At 39.8% G+C, this 17966-nt stretch overlaps 1 protein-coding gene across 1 annotated transcript; it reads right to left on the bottom strand.

Moving 5' to 3' along the window:
• Window positions 1-7024: 7024 nt before the first annotated feature.
• DAD1 (defender against cell death 1) lies at window positions 7025-17596 on the bottom strand. The gene is made up of 3 exons (XM_087714199.1): window positions 17270-17596; window positions 12387-12525; window positions 7025-7179 (listed from the first exon to the last, which is right to left on the bottom strand). Exons 1-2 carry the CDS (start codon window positions 17511-17513, stop codon window positions 12395-12397), a joined length of 375 nt encoding a protein of 124 aa, XP_087570325.1. The 5' UTR covers window positions 17514-17596; the 3' UTR covers window positions 7025-7179; window positions 12387-12394.
• Window positions 17597-17966: the final 370 nt, after the last annotated feature.

The raw sequence follows: 17966 nt of genomic DNA on the forward strand, positions 1-17966 counted from the left end.
AGAACTTGTTTTGCTGTCTTATACATCTAAGGAAGCTTCTTCAACTTAGCCTCTAAATCTGTTGGCTTTAGAATAGAATGACAGAGTTGGAAGAGACCTTGGAGGTCTTCTAGTCCAACCCCCTGCTTAGGGAGGAAACTCTACACCACTTCAGACAAATGGCTATCCAACATCTTCTTAAAGACTTCCAGTGTTGGGGCATTCACAACTTCTGGAGGCAACTTCTGTTCCACTGATTCATTGTTCTCACTGTCAGGAAATTTCTCCTCCGTTCTAAGTTGCTTCTCTCCTTGATTAGTTTCCACCCATTGCTTCTTGTTCTACCTTCAGGTGCCTTGGGGAATCGTTTGACTCCCTCTTCTTTGTGGCAACCCCTGAGATATTGGAAGACTGCTATCATGTCTCCCCTGGTTCTTCTTTTCATTAAACTAGACATACCCAGTTCCTGCAACCGTTCTTCATATGTTTCAGCCTCCAGTCCCTTAATCATCTTTGTTGCTGATCTCTGCACTCTTTCTAGAGTCTCCACATCTTTTCTATATCATGGCGACCAAAACTGAATGCAGTATTCCAAGTGTGGCCTTACCAAGTCATTATAAAGTGGTATTAACACTTTATGTGATCTTGTCAAGTCAATGTCAAGTTAAGATCCACTTAACAACAGGATGACTAACTTATTGGGTGAAGTGATTCCCTTAACCACGGTGGCAGGGAAAGGTCGTAAAATGGGTCAAAACTTACTCAACAAATGTTTCACTTAATTAAGATAAATTTAGGACTCAATTGCGGTCGTAGATCGAAGACTAATCTGTATAGCTTTACAGTTATTCTTTCCTGAAGGAATATTAAATCAGCCACTGTAGGGAAAGCGGTTTTTTATTTTATGAGAAATAAGAATCTGTGGCATTCCAGACCTACTACCCAACGTCATTTGAAACAATAACTCCATTTTATTCTGAATTAGTTAGAGCTCCTCTGACAAGGATCCCAGCTGCCTGTTTTTATGAAGCTATGGACATTGAAAATGGCCAGTGCTATGAAAAAAAGTGAAAACGAAGGAGGTGCATTTAGATTGAAGAGCATCAAAATAAAAATCATACGCAACGATGTAAATCTGGGTGGAATTGTTTAAGAATGGAATTAATGGATCAGCAAGAACAGCAGAATTCACTTAACTGGGATGTCCTTAATCAAATGTCGGACATAGAATAGAACAGAACAGAATAACAGAGTTGGAAGGGACCTTGGAGGTCTTCTAGTCCAACCCACTGCTTAGGCAGGAAACCCTATACCATTTCAGACAAATGTCTATCCAACATCTTCTTAAAAACTTCCAGTGTTGGATCATTCACAACTTCTAAAAGCAAGTTGTTCCACTGATTAATTGTCCTAAGTGTCCACCCATTGCTTCTTGTTTTACCCTCAGGTGCTCTGGAGAATAGTTTGAATAATCTATTATTTGATATTTGGCAAGAGTTTGTTGTTTTTTTTTTTTGTTTTTTTTTTGCTATATTGTCATAGCATTATTGCAGGGCCAATAATGCTGTGATAATATATGTCATTAGTTAATCTCATAACGGTGCAATAAAAAGGTGTACCATTCATTCATTCATTCATTCATTCATTCATTCATTCATTCATTCATTCATTCATTCATTCATTCATTCATATATATTCCAATTCTATTTGGATACAGTTCCATCACCCTTTAATAATAGACACATTTAAATCCCTGGACAGTATCAACTCCCGATGACTTAGGGGGCATAGTCCCAAAGGGGCTTTTCCAAATGGCAAATGGACTTTGATTTTCCTTGAAGGCATCTCACTTCTCATCCAAAAAGCTTCTTCAGTTCTGACTGAATGGTGGAGAAAGAAAGGATTTATATTCCTTGCATTCATCTGGTCATTAGCATTTTCTCTGAGAGTCATTGAGGCCACTTGGAGGTTTATTTGTGCCCTCAAGGTCACCAGATGGGTGTGGAGCCTAATGCCTAATAACTAAGATCCTTCGCTTTGGATCACAGAGCATGCAATCAATTTCTCAGAAATACACATTTAAGTGGATGGATGTAAAAAATTGAACAGACATAAAATTCTTGTGGAGTTTTTATTAAAGTGTGCTAAAAAAAAAGGAGATGGCCAGCAACATTTCAAGGGCGAAAAGATTCTTGGTTTGAACTGTCTCGTTTCTGGGTGCTAAAAAAAACCAACCAGAAATCATCTTACAGCCGTTGCTTCAAGGATGACATTACTTCCTTTACAAAATAATCCTGCATTTTCCCAGGTAGCACAACGGATACATTTAAATCCAACGGATAATTAGAACTGCAGAAAAAAACAATTGCTACCAACCTGCCTTCCATCGAAAACCTTTCTACTGCACGAGTCAAAAAGAGGGCTGTGAAAATAACTACGGACCCCTCGCATCCTGGACATAAATTGTTTCAACTTCTACCCTCAAAATGGCGCTATAGGGCACTGCACACCAGAACCACTAGACACAAGGACAGTTTTTTCCCCAAATGCCATCACTTTGCTAAACAATTAATCCACAACACTGTCAAATTATCTACTGCATTGCTATTCTTCTCTTCCTTCCTAGTACCTATCACTTTCCACTTATGACTATAACCATGCTGCTTGTATCTTTAAAATTTATATTGTTTTATTTGTTTCCTGGTATAATTTGATTGCTTATTAGTTAGCTATGACTATCACTAAGTGTTGTATCTTATGATTCTTGATGAATGTATTCTATTTTATTTTTCCTTTATGTACGCTGAGAGCATATGCACCAAAGACAAATTCCTTGTGCGTCTAATCAGTTGGCCAATAAAGAATTCTGTTCTGTTCTGTTCTGTTGTTCTGTTCTGTTGTTCTGTTCTATTCCATTCCACTCTAATTCTATTCTATTCTATTCCATTCTACTCTATTCTAATTCTATTCTGTTCTATTCTATTCTTAATTCTACTCTACTGCTATGCTTATGCTATGTTATGCTTATGCTATGCTATACTTATGCTATGCTATGCTTATGCTATGCTTATGCTATGCTTATGCTATGCTATGCTTATGCTATGCTATGCTTATGCTATGCTATCCTATCTTACCATTATTTATTTGAAACAATGATATAGCCACCCATCTTTCTACCAACTTCGGGTGGTTCTCAATTTTTTAAAAAAATATAAAATCATTAAAAAAAACTATAAAATCCAACCAGTTGAAAAATAAAAGATTACAGCAACTGTAATTGGCAAGCTGGTGCCAATTCTTGCCAACGTGCCATTATCTAATCTTCTCTAATTACCTAATTAAAGTGTGCCTTAAAGCAATCTTCTCCAATGACTTAATTGAAGAATGCATTAGTCCCTGTTAAAACTTGTCTCTGAAGACAACTGTTATTTTCTTTTACTAGCTACTAGGAATTAGAAAGGAACTTCTATTAAATAAACTGGGGGGTAATTGGGTCAGGTTTGAATGTGCAGCCCTCCGCGATGGGAAACAAAGCATTTTTCGGATATTTTAAAAGCAGAGGGACTATTTTTAACATCCTCCAGGTGTTAGGTCAACCTTCGCCTCTGCCGCAATGTTCATTTTAAGTTTTAAAAATATCTTCTCAGCAGAGTTCACCCCTGGCCCAGCTAAGCTCAAGCAAGAGGAAATAAACAACCGCAGGAAATGGAAAAAAGGGGTAGGTTTTAAAAAATGGGGTCGAAACCCAACTCACCTGAATCTTCCATGACGTCAGGAGCGGCGAAGTTGATCTGGGCCAGCGTTTGAAGCTCTTCCCGCAAAGACCGCTTCCTCTAGAAAAAAAAGTTGTTTTGCAAAATCGAACAAAGAGATGGCACGTGCCAAAGCTCGGGAAAGAAAAAAAAAACGGAGTGGGGTTTGAGAACGTTACACCTCAAGTTGAGTCAAGGTGAAAACCCACAAGACAGCCAGATGCACAGGTGCAGAAGAAGGGGGGGGGAGAGGTGCAGCTAAGTATACGACTAGTAAAAAGCCTGCAAAGCCTAAGAATAACTTTGTGGTAGTTTTATTTGTGGGAAACTTAGAACAACAACAACAACAACAACAACACACACACAAACTGGGACAAAGAGAGTCCTTGTACACCCCTTTGAGGAAGATCTAGTGTATGAAAGGCAGCCAAATAATTTTATTTCTGGGATGGAGGATGTTAATTTTTTTCCTGCTCAGGTAGCAAGGATCCCATGATCTCTGTGGACATAGATTCCAAAACATGCCATTGGAGAGAAAAGCATGTGATGGTGTTAAGTACTTAAGGAAAAAGTTTTGGATGGTTTTATGGAAGGGGGGACCTGGTAGTGGTCAATGCAACATTATCAGTTCAGATTCCTGCATTGATGTTTCATGAAGTTCTCGACACAGTTAAACACACTGGTGCTTAAACACACTATGTAAATCCCGTAACTATGGCTTGGGAACAGGATTTATCACATAGCATAGCCTGGGGAAAAAAATCCACGAATTGTTCGAATGAGGTCAAATAAGGCACAGCACATTGCCATGTCTGTCCAGGTGGCATATACATTTAATAAATATAATAAACTCTGCCTTTTCTGCAAGTTTTGGAAAGTCTCCAAGTATTCCAGGTTGACCTGGAATAAGGTAACCACAGTTTACAAGTAGGATACTGAAATTTCCATCCATTTGCCCTCAATTGGTGGAATATAAATTGAACTGACCATAGTTTTAACAGATTAAGAGTTGGAAGGGGCCTCATAGGTCATCTAGTCCAACCCCCCCACCCCCCACCCAAGCAGGACACCATTTATGACAGTGGCTATCCATTCTCTTCTTGAAAGCTTCTGGTGACAAACTTCCAAAGGCAAGCTGATTGTTCTCACTGTCAGGACATTTCTCCTGATTTCTAGGTAGCATCTCTCCTTGATTAGTTTCCATCCATTATTCCTTGTCTGGCCTTCGGGTGCTTTGGAAAATAGCTTGATCCCTTCCTTCTCTGTGGAAGCCCCTCCAATATTGGAACACTGCTATCATGTCTCCCCTAGTCCTTCTCTTGACTAGATCAGCCAGTTCCTGTAACTGTTCTTCATTTTTTAGTCTCCAGTCCCCTAATCATCCTGGTTGCTTTTCTTTGCACTTTTTCTAGTCTCAACATCTTTTTTATTAGTGTGGTGACCAAAACTGGATGCAGTACTCTAGGTGTGGTTCTTACTAAGGCTCTATAGAGTGGTATTAGTACCTCACTTGATCTTGATTGTATCCCTCTGTTAATGCAATTTAGGATTGCATTGGCTTTTTTGGCTGCTGCTTCACATCGCTGGCTCATGTTTAGCTGGTTGTTCACTAAGACTCCAAGATCCTTCTCATAGTTATTGCTATTAAGCCTTCCACATGTTTCTTCCAGATGTTGCTGACTGCCAAGCACCACCAATCCAACCAAGTTGCCATTCAGCGATGCTAGGAAATTCCTCGTCATTCTAAAAAAAATAAAATCCTCTCCTAATTTGCCTTATTTTTCTCTTAAGGCCGCTAAAATGGCAAATAGGCATATCTAGGCATGTTTCAAGTTGGACTTCAATTCCCAGAATTCCCCAGCCAGCATGCAAGGCAGGAACAAACATTAACATGTGATTATTTTTATTTTTGCTTTCAGAATAAATGTTGTAATAGTTGAGATGGCTTGCAGCAAAATCCAACTTCTATCATCGCTAACCACTAACTATACTGGGCAACTGGGCAATAAATGGGACCAGTATCTCTTTTTCTTATTCTGTATAAAATGCATCTCTTTCTTTATTCTGTATAATTTGACTTCCCCTTCATTTCTAAAGGCCTCTGATTTCATACAGAAACAATATCTGAGTAGAAACCACAGCCAAATCACATTATTTTGCAGCCCAATGACTGATGTGAATATCTGATGTGGTGCAAATACATGGACATATTAGATATTATGAGTCTAAAAATCTAGCATGTGAAAAAGAGAGAGAAAAAAAGGTTTTTCTCAAAATCCGAAAAAGCTCAAATCGAAAGTTTACAAGATGTTGGGTAAAAGTTATTTTAACGTGTGACTTGAGAGCTCACACACAATTGTACGTTCTTGCAGAGACTACTGTACCTGCTAGGAACACCGTTTTCCCGAAAATAAGACAGGATCTTATTCTGACCCCAGAATTAAGCACTTGGCCTTATTTTTGGGGAGGTGCAGGAAGCAGCAAGTGTGATCACGTCATAGCTGCTGTTGTGTTGCAATTTTTTTGGGAAGGGCTTATTTCCAGGGAAATTGGGTATTTCACCGAAAATAAGACCTAACTGGAAAATAAGCCCTTGCATTTTTCAGCATGCTTGCAAGCCCTACCCCAGCCCCCAAATAAGCCCCCATTATGATCGTCAGCCAGATACACACATTTAGCACATTTCCCCAAAAATAAGCCCTAGCGCATCTTATGGCACAAATGTTAATATGTAAGACCTAGTCTTATTTTCGTGGAAATTTTCGCAGTTCCCTATATGTGAGATTTGGATGCATTTTTAAAAATACTTATTTGCCACTTTATCTAGCTTTGCACAACGATGGCAAGGCTAGTGCATTTTAGCAGGGGAAGCTGAAAACCTAAAACCGTGTTGTTGTCTTGCAAACTTAAAGAGAGAAACTGTTCTGGTCTGGATACAACTGAGTAACTTCGTAATCCTTTATCCCCTTGTGAAGTAGTCACCAAGAAAGAGGTTTGACAATGCAGTTATTCTAAACAAACAAGAGATGGCAGCAAAATAAAGGGGGAAAGTGATGAAATGCTAGCATTGTCAACGCTTTTAGAACCATCTCCAACATCTAAGCAACAAGAACAAAGCACACCATAGATGGGGAAGAAATAAATGCACCTTCAGTTGGCTGCAGAATGAAGGTGCCCAGGCAACTATCTGAAATATCCTTAATAAATCTGAGGTTACAGAAGTGTCGTCCAAAGCCTGCCGACAATGTTGTGGTTTTCTAACTGTTGTCAAGATCCAAACGAGTGACAAGAAGTAACAAAAGTGAATTTATTGAGACATAAAAGGCAGCAGCCAATTCCTTCAATCATTTTGATTCTCAGACTATTTCTTATTAGGAAACAAACTGGAGTCTGGGATGTTTTTCCAACAGAGGCCAATCTTCAGTAAAAAAGAGAGGTCCACGGCAGTCTACAAGAGAAAATACAAAATATAAGAGAAAGTACAATTGCTATTAAGGAGTGAGCATCTTCTTTGTTGTAGCAACACTACTTTTGTGCATTTGCTGCAAATCCAACCACATATTAATCTCCCTAGGTTTATAATCATGCAATGTATCCATTCCTCTCTTCTCTAGATTGCTTATGGAAAATTTTGGAGCTTCCCACTCATAACTATTAACCTCAAATTCCATGCTTTGTATGAAAGCCATGACTTACCACCACCAATTCAATGTGCTGAATTTTAGTTTGGAAATGCCACACAAGGCAAGAACTTATAGCATGTCCCACATTAACACCAGATGCATTATTTGCTTGAGGATACTGTGTTTTCCCGAAAATAAGCGCTTGGCCTTATTTTCGGGGAGGTCTTATTATTTTTGTGGTGCAGGAGGCGACAAGTCATCTCATGGCTGCTGCTGTGTTGTAATATTTTCGGGGAGGACTTAATTTTGGAGGAGGGCTTATTTTAGTGCATGTGCTCAAAAGCCCGATTGGGCATATTATTTGGGGAGGTCTTATTTTCAGGGAAAACAGGGTTAATAACAGGGTAAAGACAAATTAAAAGAAACAAATTTAATCACATCTCTTTGTGCTAATTACATGTACTAATATACCCAACATCAATCAATTATTCAATCAATTTTATTATCTATCTCTCTCTCTCTCTCTCTCTCTCTCTCTCTCTCTCTCTCTCTCTCTCTCTCTCTATCTAATCTATCTATCTATCTATCTATCTATCTATCTATCTATCTATCTATCTATCATCTATCTTTGCTTCGCTGATGTATCTTTAGACTCTAAATGACTCAGTGAATTAGCTGAACATACAGAATCTTTCATTGGTGTATGTAAGTACAGTAGTGGCCAAAATTGTGGAAACGTTTTGGGAAAAATGCATTTTTGAGGTTTGATGGCTTATAAAAACGCTTTGCTTTGGCGCAGTACCATAAAATTGTGTATCAATGGAAAGATTATTTAATCAAGAATGTAATGCAAAAAAATTTCTTCAATTAGCTGAAAGGAGCTAACTTTGCGATGACATGACGTGCGATCTCGAGGCTCCGAGATCACAGTCGATACTTTTGCCGCTGGTTGGTCCATCTGGACCTAAATTGTCCCGAAGAGACATTGACAGGGAAGAGTATGTCGTGCTGATCTCAGGGACATCACAAAGTCTCTGATTGATCCAAGAGAATCTCTTCTAGCCGGCAACAAAAAGCACAGCCTCAAGCTGCTGAAGTTGGGACAGCTCTGCAACGGGAGGAAAAGTGGAAAGAGAAAGTGTGTCCATCGGGTGAGGAAATTTTATTTTTTTAAAAGACTACCCAAAAAAGATGGAAGTTAAATCAAATTGGTAAAGAAAAGGAAATAAGTGGCGGAATTAGCATAATTGGAGTGTGTTATCTTTCTTTTCTTTTATTTTTTTCTATCGATGGAAGTTTTGCAAATATTTTTTTACTTTTTAAAGTGAAGGTTTTGGATTTTTCTCCTTCTATTTCTTTTTTTATCTATGGATTAATTTTTTTCCCTTTACTTCTACAATATTGGTTGGGATGGATTTTTTTCTTTTTATTTGGTTTCATTTAAGAACTTTATTTCTTCTAAGCCTGAAACATAAAGAAGATTTAAAAGGTATATAAAGAGGGTAGTAACCTGAGAGGGAAAAAAGTTAAGACTTTTTGGAGTTGGAGGATGAGACCTGGAAACATCATTTTGACCTTGCACTTCGAAAGCTTCAGCTTGTTTATAAAGAAGGGCATGAATTGTTTACGCAGGTGCCCTTTGGATGTTTGTTGCTAGCTGGAAAGAAGTGAAAACAAAGATTTGTTTTTAAACAAGAGTGGCCATTTTATTAATTGGAAGGATGACACAAATTCAAAAAGAAACCATAACATTGCAACAGATTATGTCTGGAATTAAAAAAATTATTAGAAACAACAGAGAGAATTGAGAAGATATTGGAAAATATTGAAAATATAATGTGGCAAAACCTGATGGAAAAATGGAAGATACTCAGCAAATAGAAGATATTCAGCAAATGGAAAAAGTGGAGGCTAAAGTCCTAAAAACCCAGGGGGAAAATGAACAAAGAGGCAAAATAACCGTGGATATTGACAGTGAACTGAGTGTGGTTGGAGATGGAAAGAGTGGAATAAGGAAAGGGAAGATAGATGGAAAGGTGTTTTACTACAGATTTCAAGATATAGAAGAAGAAAAAAAGAGAAGAATGGATGGATTTAAGGAGAGAAATTTTGATCAAAACATTACTGATAACCAAAGATAAACTGATTAAGGAAGCTGATGGAGGGTTTCGAGATTTTACAAGATATGTAATAAGCAACAAGTTGCGAAGAGAAGTCCAAACAAATTTGATTAAGGAAATAACCAAAAGACCAATTCCACAAATGGCAAAAGAAATAGGACTACACTATTACTGGAAAGACACAGGTTGAGATATGAAAATTAATAATAAAGCACTAGTTAAATTTAGTTAAAATTAGAACATTATGTTAAAAATGTAGTGATAAAGTTAGGTAAATAATTGATAATGATAAGAATGTACACATATATATTGGTTTGACAAGAAGAAATTTGGTATAAATTTTTAAAAGGTGAAAAACGGGGAAAAAGTAAGTTAAACATAGTCAAACTATCGCTAAATAAATGACTGATAATGATAATAATGTAATAATTTGTATTGACATGATAAAAGGGAAAATTGGATATAAATTGTATACAATGATTAAGAAAAGAAGTTTAAAAATCTTGTTAAAATTAGAGCATTATGTTAAAAATGTAGTGTTAATGGATAAAGTTAGATAAAGGATAACAATGTATGTATGTATGTATGTATGTATGTATGTATGTATGTATGTATGTATGTATGTATTTGATAAGAGGAAACTTATGTAGAAAAGGAAACGTTCTACAATTTGTAATGGAGGATGATTTTGTTTGTTTTTTATTCAATTTTTTTTTTAAAAAAATGGAAAAAAAATAGCTGTATTCTATGAAGTGTTATAGCCAAATAACGAGAAAAAGGAGAAGAATCGGAGAAGATTTGCATCCTGATTGCATTACATGTACCATGAAACAGTCAGTTTTACAATCTCGGGTTGTATGACATCAAAAGGTGTGGGAAGAATTTGTGTGATTAATGGGAACATAAATGGTCAAATACACATTGATGAAATACTTTAGCCCAAACTGAAACCTTCCGCACATGATCTTTTCCAAGACAATGAAGCATTTATATTTCAACAGGATTTAGCTCCATGTCATGTTGTTGCTGTGTGGAAAAAAATGTTTTCAAGATAATCATATTCCACTGCTGGAATGGCCTTAGGAATAGCCTAGACCTTAACCCAAGTGAAAATCTATGGAGCCGACTAAAGAAACTTGTTAGTTAGAAGGGATCCAGCAATAAAACCCAGTTAGTAGAAACAATTATGCAAACTTGGTTTCACATTATAAGAGCTGCAGAACTTGGTTCACTCCATGGGAAGACATTGTAAGGCTAAAGATTCATGCTAAAGGTTACGCAACTAAGTATTAACAGACATGGAGATAATCTGTGTATATCTCATTTTTTCTATAGTGATAATTTTTGTATCTCTCATTTTTTTCTACGTGTTTCACTTTCCTTCTTTATAACTGCTATTCTAATAGCAAATCCTTCATAAAAGTTATTGCATTACATTCTTGGTTAAATTACTTTCCAGTGATATATAATTTTATGATACTACTGCAAAAAAACAAAAAAGTGGGGTTATCAGCCATCAAATCTCAAAAATACTGTACACTTTTCCCAAAAGGTTTCCACAATTTTGGCCATGTATGTACGCATATAATTTATTGACCACTCATCTTACCAAGTAACATTCGACAGCTTACACTTACATCTTAGTTTAAAAAATGTTAAAATCAAACATTAAAATCTAAGGACACATGAGGAGGGTGGGGACAGAGTAGGCAGGAGGTGGGAACTGTTATTATTCAATAAACCACTTTCACTGTGTTGATTCCCCCACTGTGGCCCCAACTGGCACATAGGGGACAAAGTGTATTTCAAATACGCCAACATTGTTTCTCAACCCTGACAAGTTGTATGAACTTCAAGTCCCAGAATTCCACAGCCAGTCATGGGGGGATGTTGAAATCCACACAACTCAAATTTGCTAAGGCCGAGAAGCACTGCTCTACATCCACTGCAATGAAGCTGAGGTCAAAGTTTCATGGAGCCTTGCCTGTTGTTACAGCCCCCTGTTTGGAGGGTAGCTTCCATCTGGACGATTTTAGAACTTCTTGTATCATGTTTCCCCAAAAGTAAGAAAGGCTCTCATTTTCTTTTCACCCCCGAAATAAGCACTTGGCCTTATTTTTAGGGAGGTCTTATTATTTTTGAGATGCAGGAGGCAGCAAATATGGTCACCTCATGGCTGCTGCTGTATTGCAATATTTTCGGGGAGGACTTTTTTTTGGGGGGGGGGGGAGGACTTATTTTAGCGCATGCACTCAAAAGCCCGGGGAGGTCTTATTTTGGGGGAAACAGAGTATCAGCATGCAGATCTAAATTTGAGAGAAGACTAATAGGCTCCTAGGAAATGTGATAAAAAGACCACTATATGGAAAGGATTCAATTATTATTCTGCATGGGGTCTGTGGTACAGAGAATACTTCCAACTAAAATACACCATTTAAAAACAACATTAAAAAAATAGAAAAAAAACCTGTGTGGTTAGATGGTTTTGACTCCACTACCACCATTCAGCATCTGAAATCTCATTTTTAAAAGCTACTGACAATTAGAGAGCTTATGGGAGGCTATAACCATGCCTCCTTCAAAATTTTCAGCTGGAACTGATCTAAGCTGCTTTTTTGAAAAAATGGCCCTCCTTCAGCACAAAATGGCCATTTCAAATGTAAGATTTGTTGTTTATTTGAGGGGTGGATGGGAAGTGGAGAATTGGTGGCAGCTGCTCTGCACTTGAAATGTGTCTAGGTTATTCTGGGTGGCAGGTTTCCCACTTTTAAGAGAGTAACATTTTTTTTACCCAAAAGGGGACATTTCACAAAATTGTTTCCTGAAATATATATTTTTTTGTAGCCTCTCATTTTCTACAAGCAAATCTTCTCTTCTGAAAAATATCCCCCATGCCTAAAAGGTGTACATACCTCCTTCATCAGCCTACAAAATTGATGACGACGAGATGTAAGATTGTACTAGCAAAAAGGAAGTCGGCGAAGGCTCGTTCTGGTGAGATTCCTTGAAATTCTCCCTTGTTCTGTGGGTTGATTTGAATCCTCAAGCAAACTGAAGGAAAAAAAGGGGGGGAAGGAGAAACACATTGTTTTAATGCATGGTTGTCAAACTCGCCACGTCGCCTTGCTGTCACGTGACATTTCACAAGGTTCTCTCTTTCGCGAAGCTGGGATGGCCTGTGCATATAACGTATCTGGTCCACGGGCCGCCAGCTTGACAACCCCTGTTTTAATGGAATGTTGGAGGGAAAATATCAGAAGAGGGCTGAATGAGAAATAGTCCAGTTAAATACAATAACCTTAAAATTGACTTTAGCACTGCCAAGATACAGTAGCTAAACTAGTAAACTGATCTTACGTCATATCATGATACAAATTAAATTGCACTGTACTGCTCATCATTCCTTTAGAGACTTTGAAGTTACAATGGCACTGAAAAAAACAATCAGTTTTCACACTTGCAATATTACGACCATGGTGCCGTGATCCAAATCGGGATGTTGGGCAACTGGCCTATTGGGCTGTTGTTCTGAGCTCCATATGAGCTTGGCAATTTGGTTGCAAAGTTTTGTCACCATTTGAGGAGACATTGTCAGTGTGCTTTGAATTGTGCTTGTCTGTCAGAACATTGGTCTTTAAATAAACTCCATACTTAAACATTTTAAATAAGTATTTAAAGACCAATGTTCTGACAGACGAGAACAATTCAAAGCACACTGACAATGTTTCCTCGAATGGTGATGGAATGTTTGTGACCAAAATGCCAAGCTCAGAGCTCAACCAACAGCTCAACTACCAACCTGAGCTACTAATATTCAAACAGATCTCAACTGGCCCGTGTTTATGAGAGTTGTACAGTTCCAGCGTGAGGTGATCACCTTTTGTAACCTTTCCAGTGGGTTCCTGACAAGCAAAGTCAAAGGGGAAAGACAGATTCGCTTAATGATCAAACGATTCACTTAACAACTGTAGCGATTCCATGAATGACGGCAAGAAAGATTGTAAAATGGGGCAAAGCTCACTTAACTGTGTTGCTTTGAACAGAAATGTAGGGCTCAATACATTTGAGGACTGTTCTGGCGTAGGCTTCCCCCAAAAGCATGAAGCAGACTCCTGGTCCTGACAAAACCCCTTTTATTAAAAGAATGTGAATGTCTCTCATTCACTTTCAGGAAAGGCCTGGTAAAGACTTTCAAAGGGGGAATTATGAACACAGACCTTATCTAGCTTAGAAAGCTATTTTCCAAATGCAGTGCTGTGCAAGGAAAGACTGGGCACAAAGCAGTGGTGGGATTTAAATAATTTAACAACCGGTTCTCTGCCCTAATGGCCAGGTGGGTAGGCATGGCTCAGTGGTCATGTGACTGGGTGGGTGTGGCCAACTCAACATCACTCACGTTGATGGGCGCTTCACCTTAGCTGTTACAATGTAATAATGATACAGCATGGGTTGCACAGGTAAACCCACCAGTGGCTGGCCAGGTTAGGTGGTCTTAATAGAATGGACCTTATAGATTCATTTTAGTTTGTCCTTTTACTCCAGTGCCCTGGAGTCCCAAAGTTGACTTTTAACTTCCTCATATTACAAATAGGGCTGAACAGTGTGGCAAGACTCTGTAAAGGAGGGGCACAGGAAGCCAGTCGTGGGGGGAGAGATAGAACAGAGAAGTTGCAGAAAACTGTTGGTATGAATATCTGCTTTTGTATTTTTCCAAGATGTACTTCCCTGTTCTGAACAGGGGTTTTTACGTTTTGTATGAATACGCCTCTTTAAACGCCCTCTGATTGACAAAGTTTGATTAAAGGTATAAAATCACTGCCCTGGGCGTAGCCAGGCCAGTTCAGATTTTGGTGTGTGAACACGCTGAACCCGATGCATCCAATAAACCTGTTTCTCTTCCTTCGTGGTCTCAAGTCCTGATCTTTCGTAAGTAGATTACAAACCACAATCTGCTGCAACATTTTTGGCGAGCCAGGCAGGAGTTGAGGGGTCTTTGGGACCCTCTGGAATGTCCACCCCGGTGTCAGAGCTCATCAACAATAAGGGTTAACCGGAGAGGCAGTTTCTATAAGCAAGGCAATAAAGATTAGGCTAGAAACAACTCCAGAATGTTGCCTTCCTGCCTTCCTTACAGGATGAGCCCTGTAAAGTGGAAAAAAACAAAATGAGATTTCTTCCAACAACCGGTTCTCCGATCTGCTTAGAAAGTTAATAACCGGTTCTCCCGAATAGGTGCGAACTGGCTGAATCCCACCATTGGCACAGAGTCTCTGAGTTTCACGGACAGATCTTCACACTCCTGAAATGAACAAATTGTTTCCTGCAAAAACCCACTCCCCTTTCGCTTCTCTTTTATTTCCTATGGGAAAGGCCATTCACCGTCCATCTATGGCTTTACTCCCAAGTCGACCCTGATTTCTTAGCTGTTCCACTGCCTCACTGATGTCTGACTTTGAAAGCAGCTGATACCGTCAGACGGCCCTGGACTCATCTCTGCCTCTCACGCAAAGCACTCATTAGGTTCCAGGACTGGGCCATGTTCCTTCCCAACCTCCTCACTGTACGACTCTGTTTCCAGTTCTGCTGGCGGGCCACAACTACATTTTAATTAAATATTTTTCCCATATTCTCATAGCTCAAATTAAAATCCCTCTATAGTGATATTCTCAAATATAGCTCAGGCTACAGATAGTCCTTGACTTACAACCACAATCGAGCTCAGACTTTATGTTGCTAAGTGAAACATTGGTTAAGTGAGTTTTGCCCCATATTATGATGTTTCTTGCCAGTTGATTAGTGAATCACTACAATTGTTAAAAGTTAGTCACCCGGTTAAGTGAATCCGGCTTGCCCATTGACTTTGTGTTTTAGAAGGTCGCAAAAGGGTGTAAGGAAGTTAGCACGCACACCCTTCCTAGAAGAATGAAATATTCTAGAAAATATTAAAACAGGCAGAATTATTTTTCTCTGGATGAGAAAAAGAGAAACATGTTTTTAAAGACAAAGCAGCTCCCTGCCCCCCACCCCTTCAGCTCCAGGCTGATGGGATTAAGACATGGCCCTCAGGACATGATAGGATTAGCCCTCTGCCCATCTCACTACATGGCACTTGGGAAGGTTACATCACCCAGCAAGGCTCAACCAAGCCTGGGATTCAGGACAGCCTACAGGGTTAGCTAAGACTCCGCCTCCTGGGAGTCTGACAGTCAATGGGATACATTTCTTACACAGGAACAGGAAACACTAAGGTGGGGCCCAGACAGGGCATAAAACCAGGGCACTCTCAGCATCTCTTCCCTTTTCCCCCCACCATCTCAAGCCATGTGGTCCTGTCCACCATTAAAACCATCTTTCTTACACAGACATAGACAGGGGGAAAAACGGAGGGAACTAGAAGAGGAGATAAAAAAGAAAGAGCAGGCACTAATATCTAACCCAGATGATAAGAAGACAAAAGAAGTAACTTTACTGCGAGGGCAATTTAACATGTTGATGTCAGACCAGGTAGCAACTAACTTGCTATATGCTAAACACAATACTTTTTGCAATGCAAATAAACCAGGTAGATAGATGGTTAGCATATATGTTAAGGAAAAAACAAAGTCTCGTACTATAGAGAAAATAGAATACAAAGGTAAAGAAGCCTATCAACAGGATATGATTACAAAGAGTTTTTTTTAGAAATATATACGAGACTGTACGCTGGTGATAAAATACAAGGTTTAGATATAGATAGATATTTGGAGAAGGAGAATATCCCCAAAGTTACAGATGAGCAAAGGGAAAGATTGAATCAACCGATAACCACGGAGGAAATTCTCCTGGTAATTAAGCAGTTAAAAGTTGGTAAGGCCCCTGGTACAGATGGATTGACAGCGGTTTACTATAAAAATTTACAACTAGAAATGGTAGAACCTCTTAAGGAACTATTTAGTAAAATACAATTGGGAGGAAGGGTACCACCACCATAGATGAGCCGAGGTGGCGCAGTGGTTAGGGTGCAGTACTGCAGGCCACTTCAGCTGACTGTTATCTGCAGTTCAGCGGTTCTAATCTCACTGGCTCAAGGTTGACTCAGCCTTCCATCCTTCCGAGGTGGGTGAAATGAGGACCCAGACTGTGGGGGCGATATGCTGACTCTGTAAACCGCTTAGAGAGGGCTGAAAGCCCTATGAAGTGGTATATAAGTCTAACTGCTATTGCTATCTTGGAGAACAGCCTTTATTTCCCTGATTCCGAAAGAAGATCAAGATCACCCTCAGCCAAAAAACTATAGGCCTATATCACTACTTAATACAGATTATAAAAATCTTTGCTAAAATTCTAGCAAATAGGTTGATGTCAGTTATACAACAAATGATTCACAATGATCAATCTGGTTTTATACAGGGACACTGCAATCAATATGAACCCCTTGCCAAGCGCCTCTGAATTTTGATCCTGCAACCATGGGGGACGCCTGCAAGTGTGAAAAATGCTGTTACCTGTGAAAAAAACGGCCACAAAGTCATTTTTTTAGTAACTTTCAACGGTCACAAAATGAACTGCTTGAAGAATGAGGATTACCTGCTTTGTGGCAACCACAAAGCCCCGCCCCCTCAAGGAACGTTGCCACGGCGACCTAGGAACACCCGCCCCCCCCGTTTGAAAACTCGCCAACGGGGGTGGAAGGTGGGTGGTGGTTACCATGGCAACGCCAGAACCCTGAGGCATAAGGGCAACGGGTTGCCAGGGGGACAGTCGCGCCTGCGCAAACCCACTGGGGCTACCCCGACCCAGTCAGAAAGCGCCTCACCGCCCAGGATGAAGCTGCCCACAGCCGAGATGAAGCCCGAGAGGAAAGAGTTGAAGGGGAAGGTGCCGACGCCGAGGCAGTAGCCGAACTGCAAGGCCCCCGTCAGCATGACGTAGAGCAGATAGGCGTCCAGCACTTTCAGGCGGCTTGGCGTCCCGCTGCTGTACTCGGACAGGAAGCGCCGCACCACGGAGGTCACCGAGCTCGCCCCGGAGCCGGCCGAACCAGATGTCGAACCCGACATAGCGACGGTGGACACACTGCCCAGGCTTCGTTTGCTTGAGTGGCCGGAAGCGAGCGCAAAAAGCTTCCGGGGTCGCTTTGAGACAGACGCATGCGTAGCATAGGGACCACGGTTCCCCCCAATGTCAACCTGGTGTGGGCAGACTGGCACGCATGCGTAGTACGTCAACTTTTGACCGATGACGCATGCGTGGGATAATCTGATGAGCCAAGAAACGGTCGGTTGGCTGTGAGCCGCTTTCTACGCATGCGTGAAACAGTCATCATTGCGCGTGCGTCTTTGGTTCTATCCTTGGAGTTAAAAAAATGAATGAGTTTACTCTTGTTGGGTGTGCTTAAAGAAACTTAAAAAGCAAATCTTTCTTTGGGATTTTAGGCTTCTAAATAAATGGTAAATTCCTCCAGAAGTTTTTTATAAAAGCATAAAAAAACAAAAAAACTATTTACAATGTAT

Source organism: Thamnophis sirtalis, unplaced genomic scaffold (genome assembly GCF_051295495.1).
Source record: "Thamnophis sirtalis isolate CommonGarterSnake01/CBP01778 unplaced genomic scaffold, rThaSir2_p1.2 scaffold_4, whole genome shotgun sequence".
In the NCBI taxonomy this organism is placed as follows: domain Eukaryota; kingdom Metazoa; phylum Chordata; class Lepidosauria; order Squamata; family Natricidae; genus Thamnophis; species Thamnophis sirtalis.

Bases quoted from the DNA above. Each gene is read 5' to 3' on its own strand.
- DAD1 (XM_087714199.1), bottom strand. From the start codon at position 17,513: ATGTCGGGTTCGACATCTGGTTCGGCCGGCTCCGGGGCGAGCTCGGTG. The intron at 12,526-17,269 runs GTGAGGCGCTTT...TTTTTCCTTCAG, and splicing joins GGGCAGCTTCATCCTGGGCG to TTTGCTTGAGGATTCAAATC.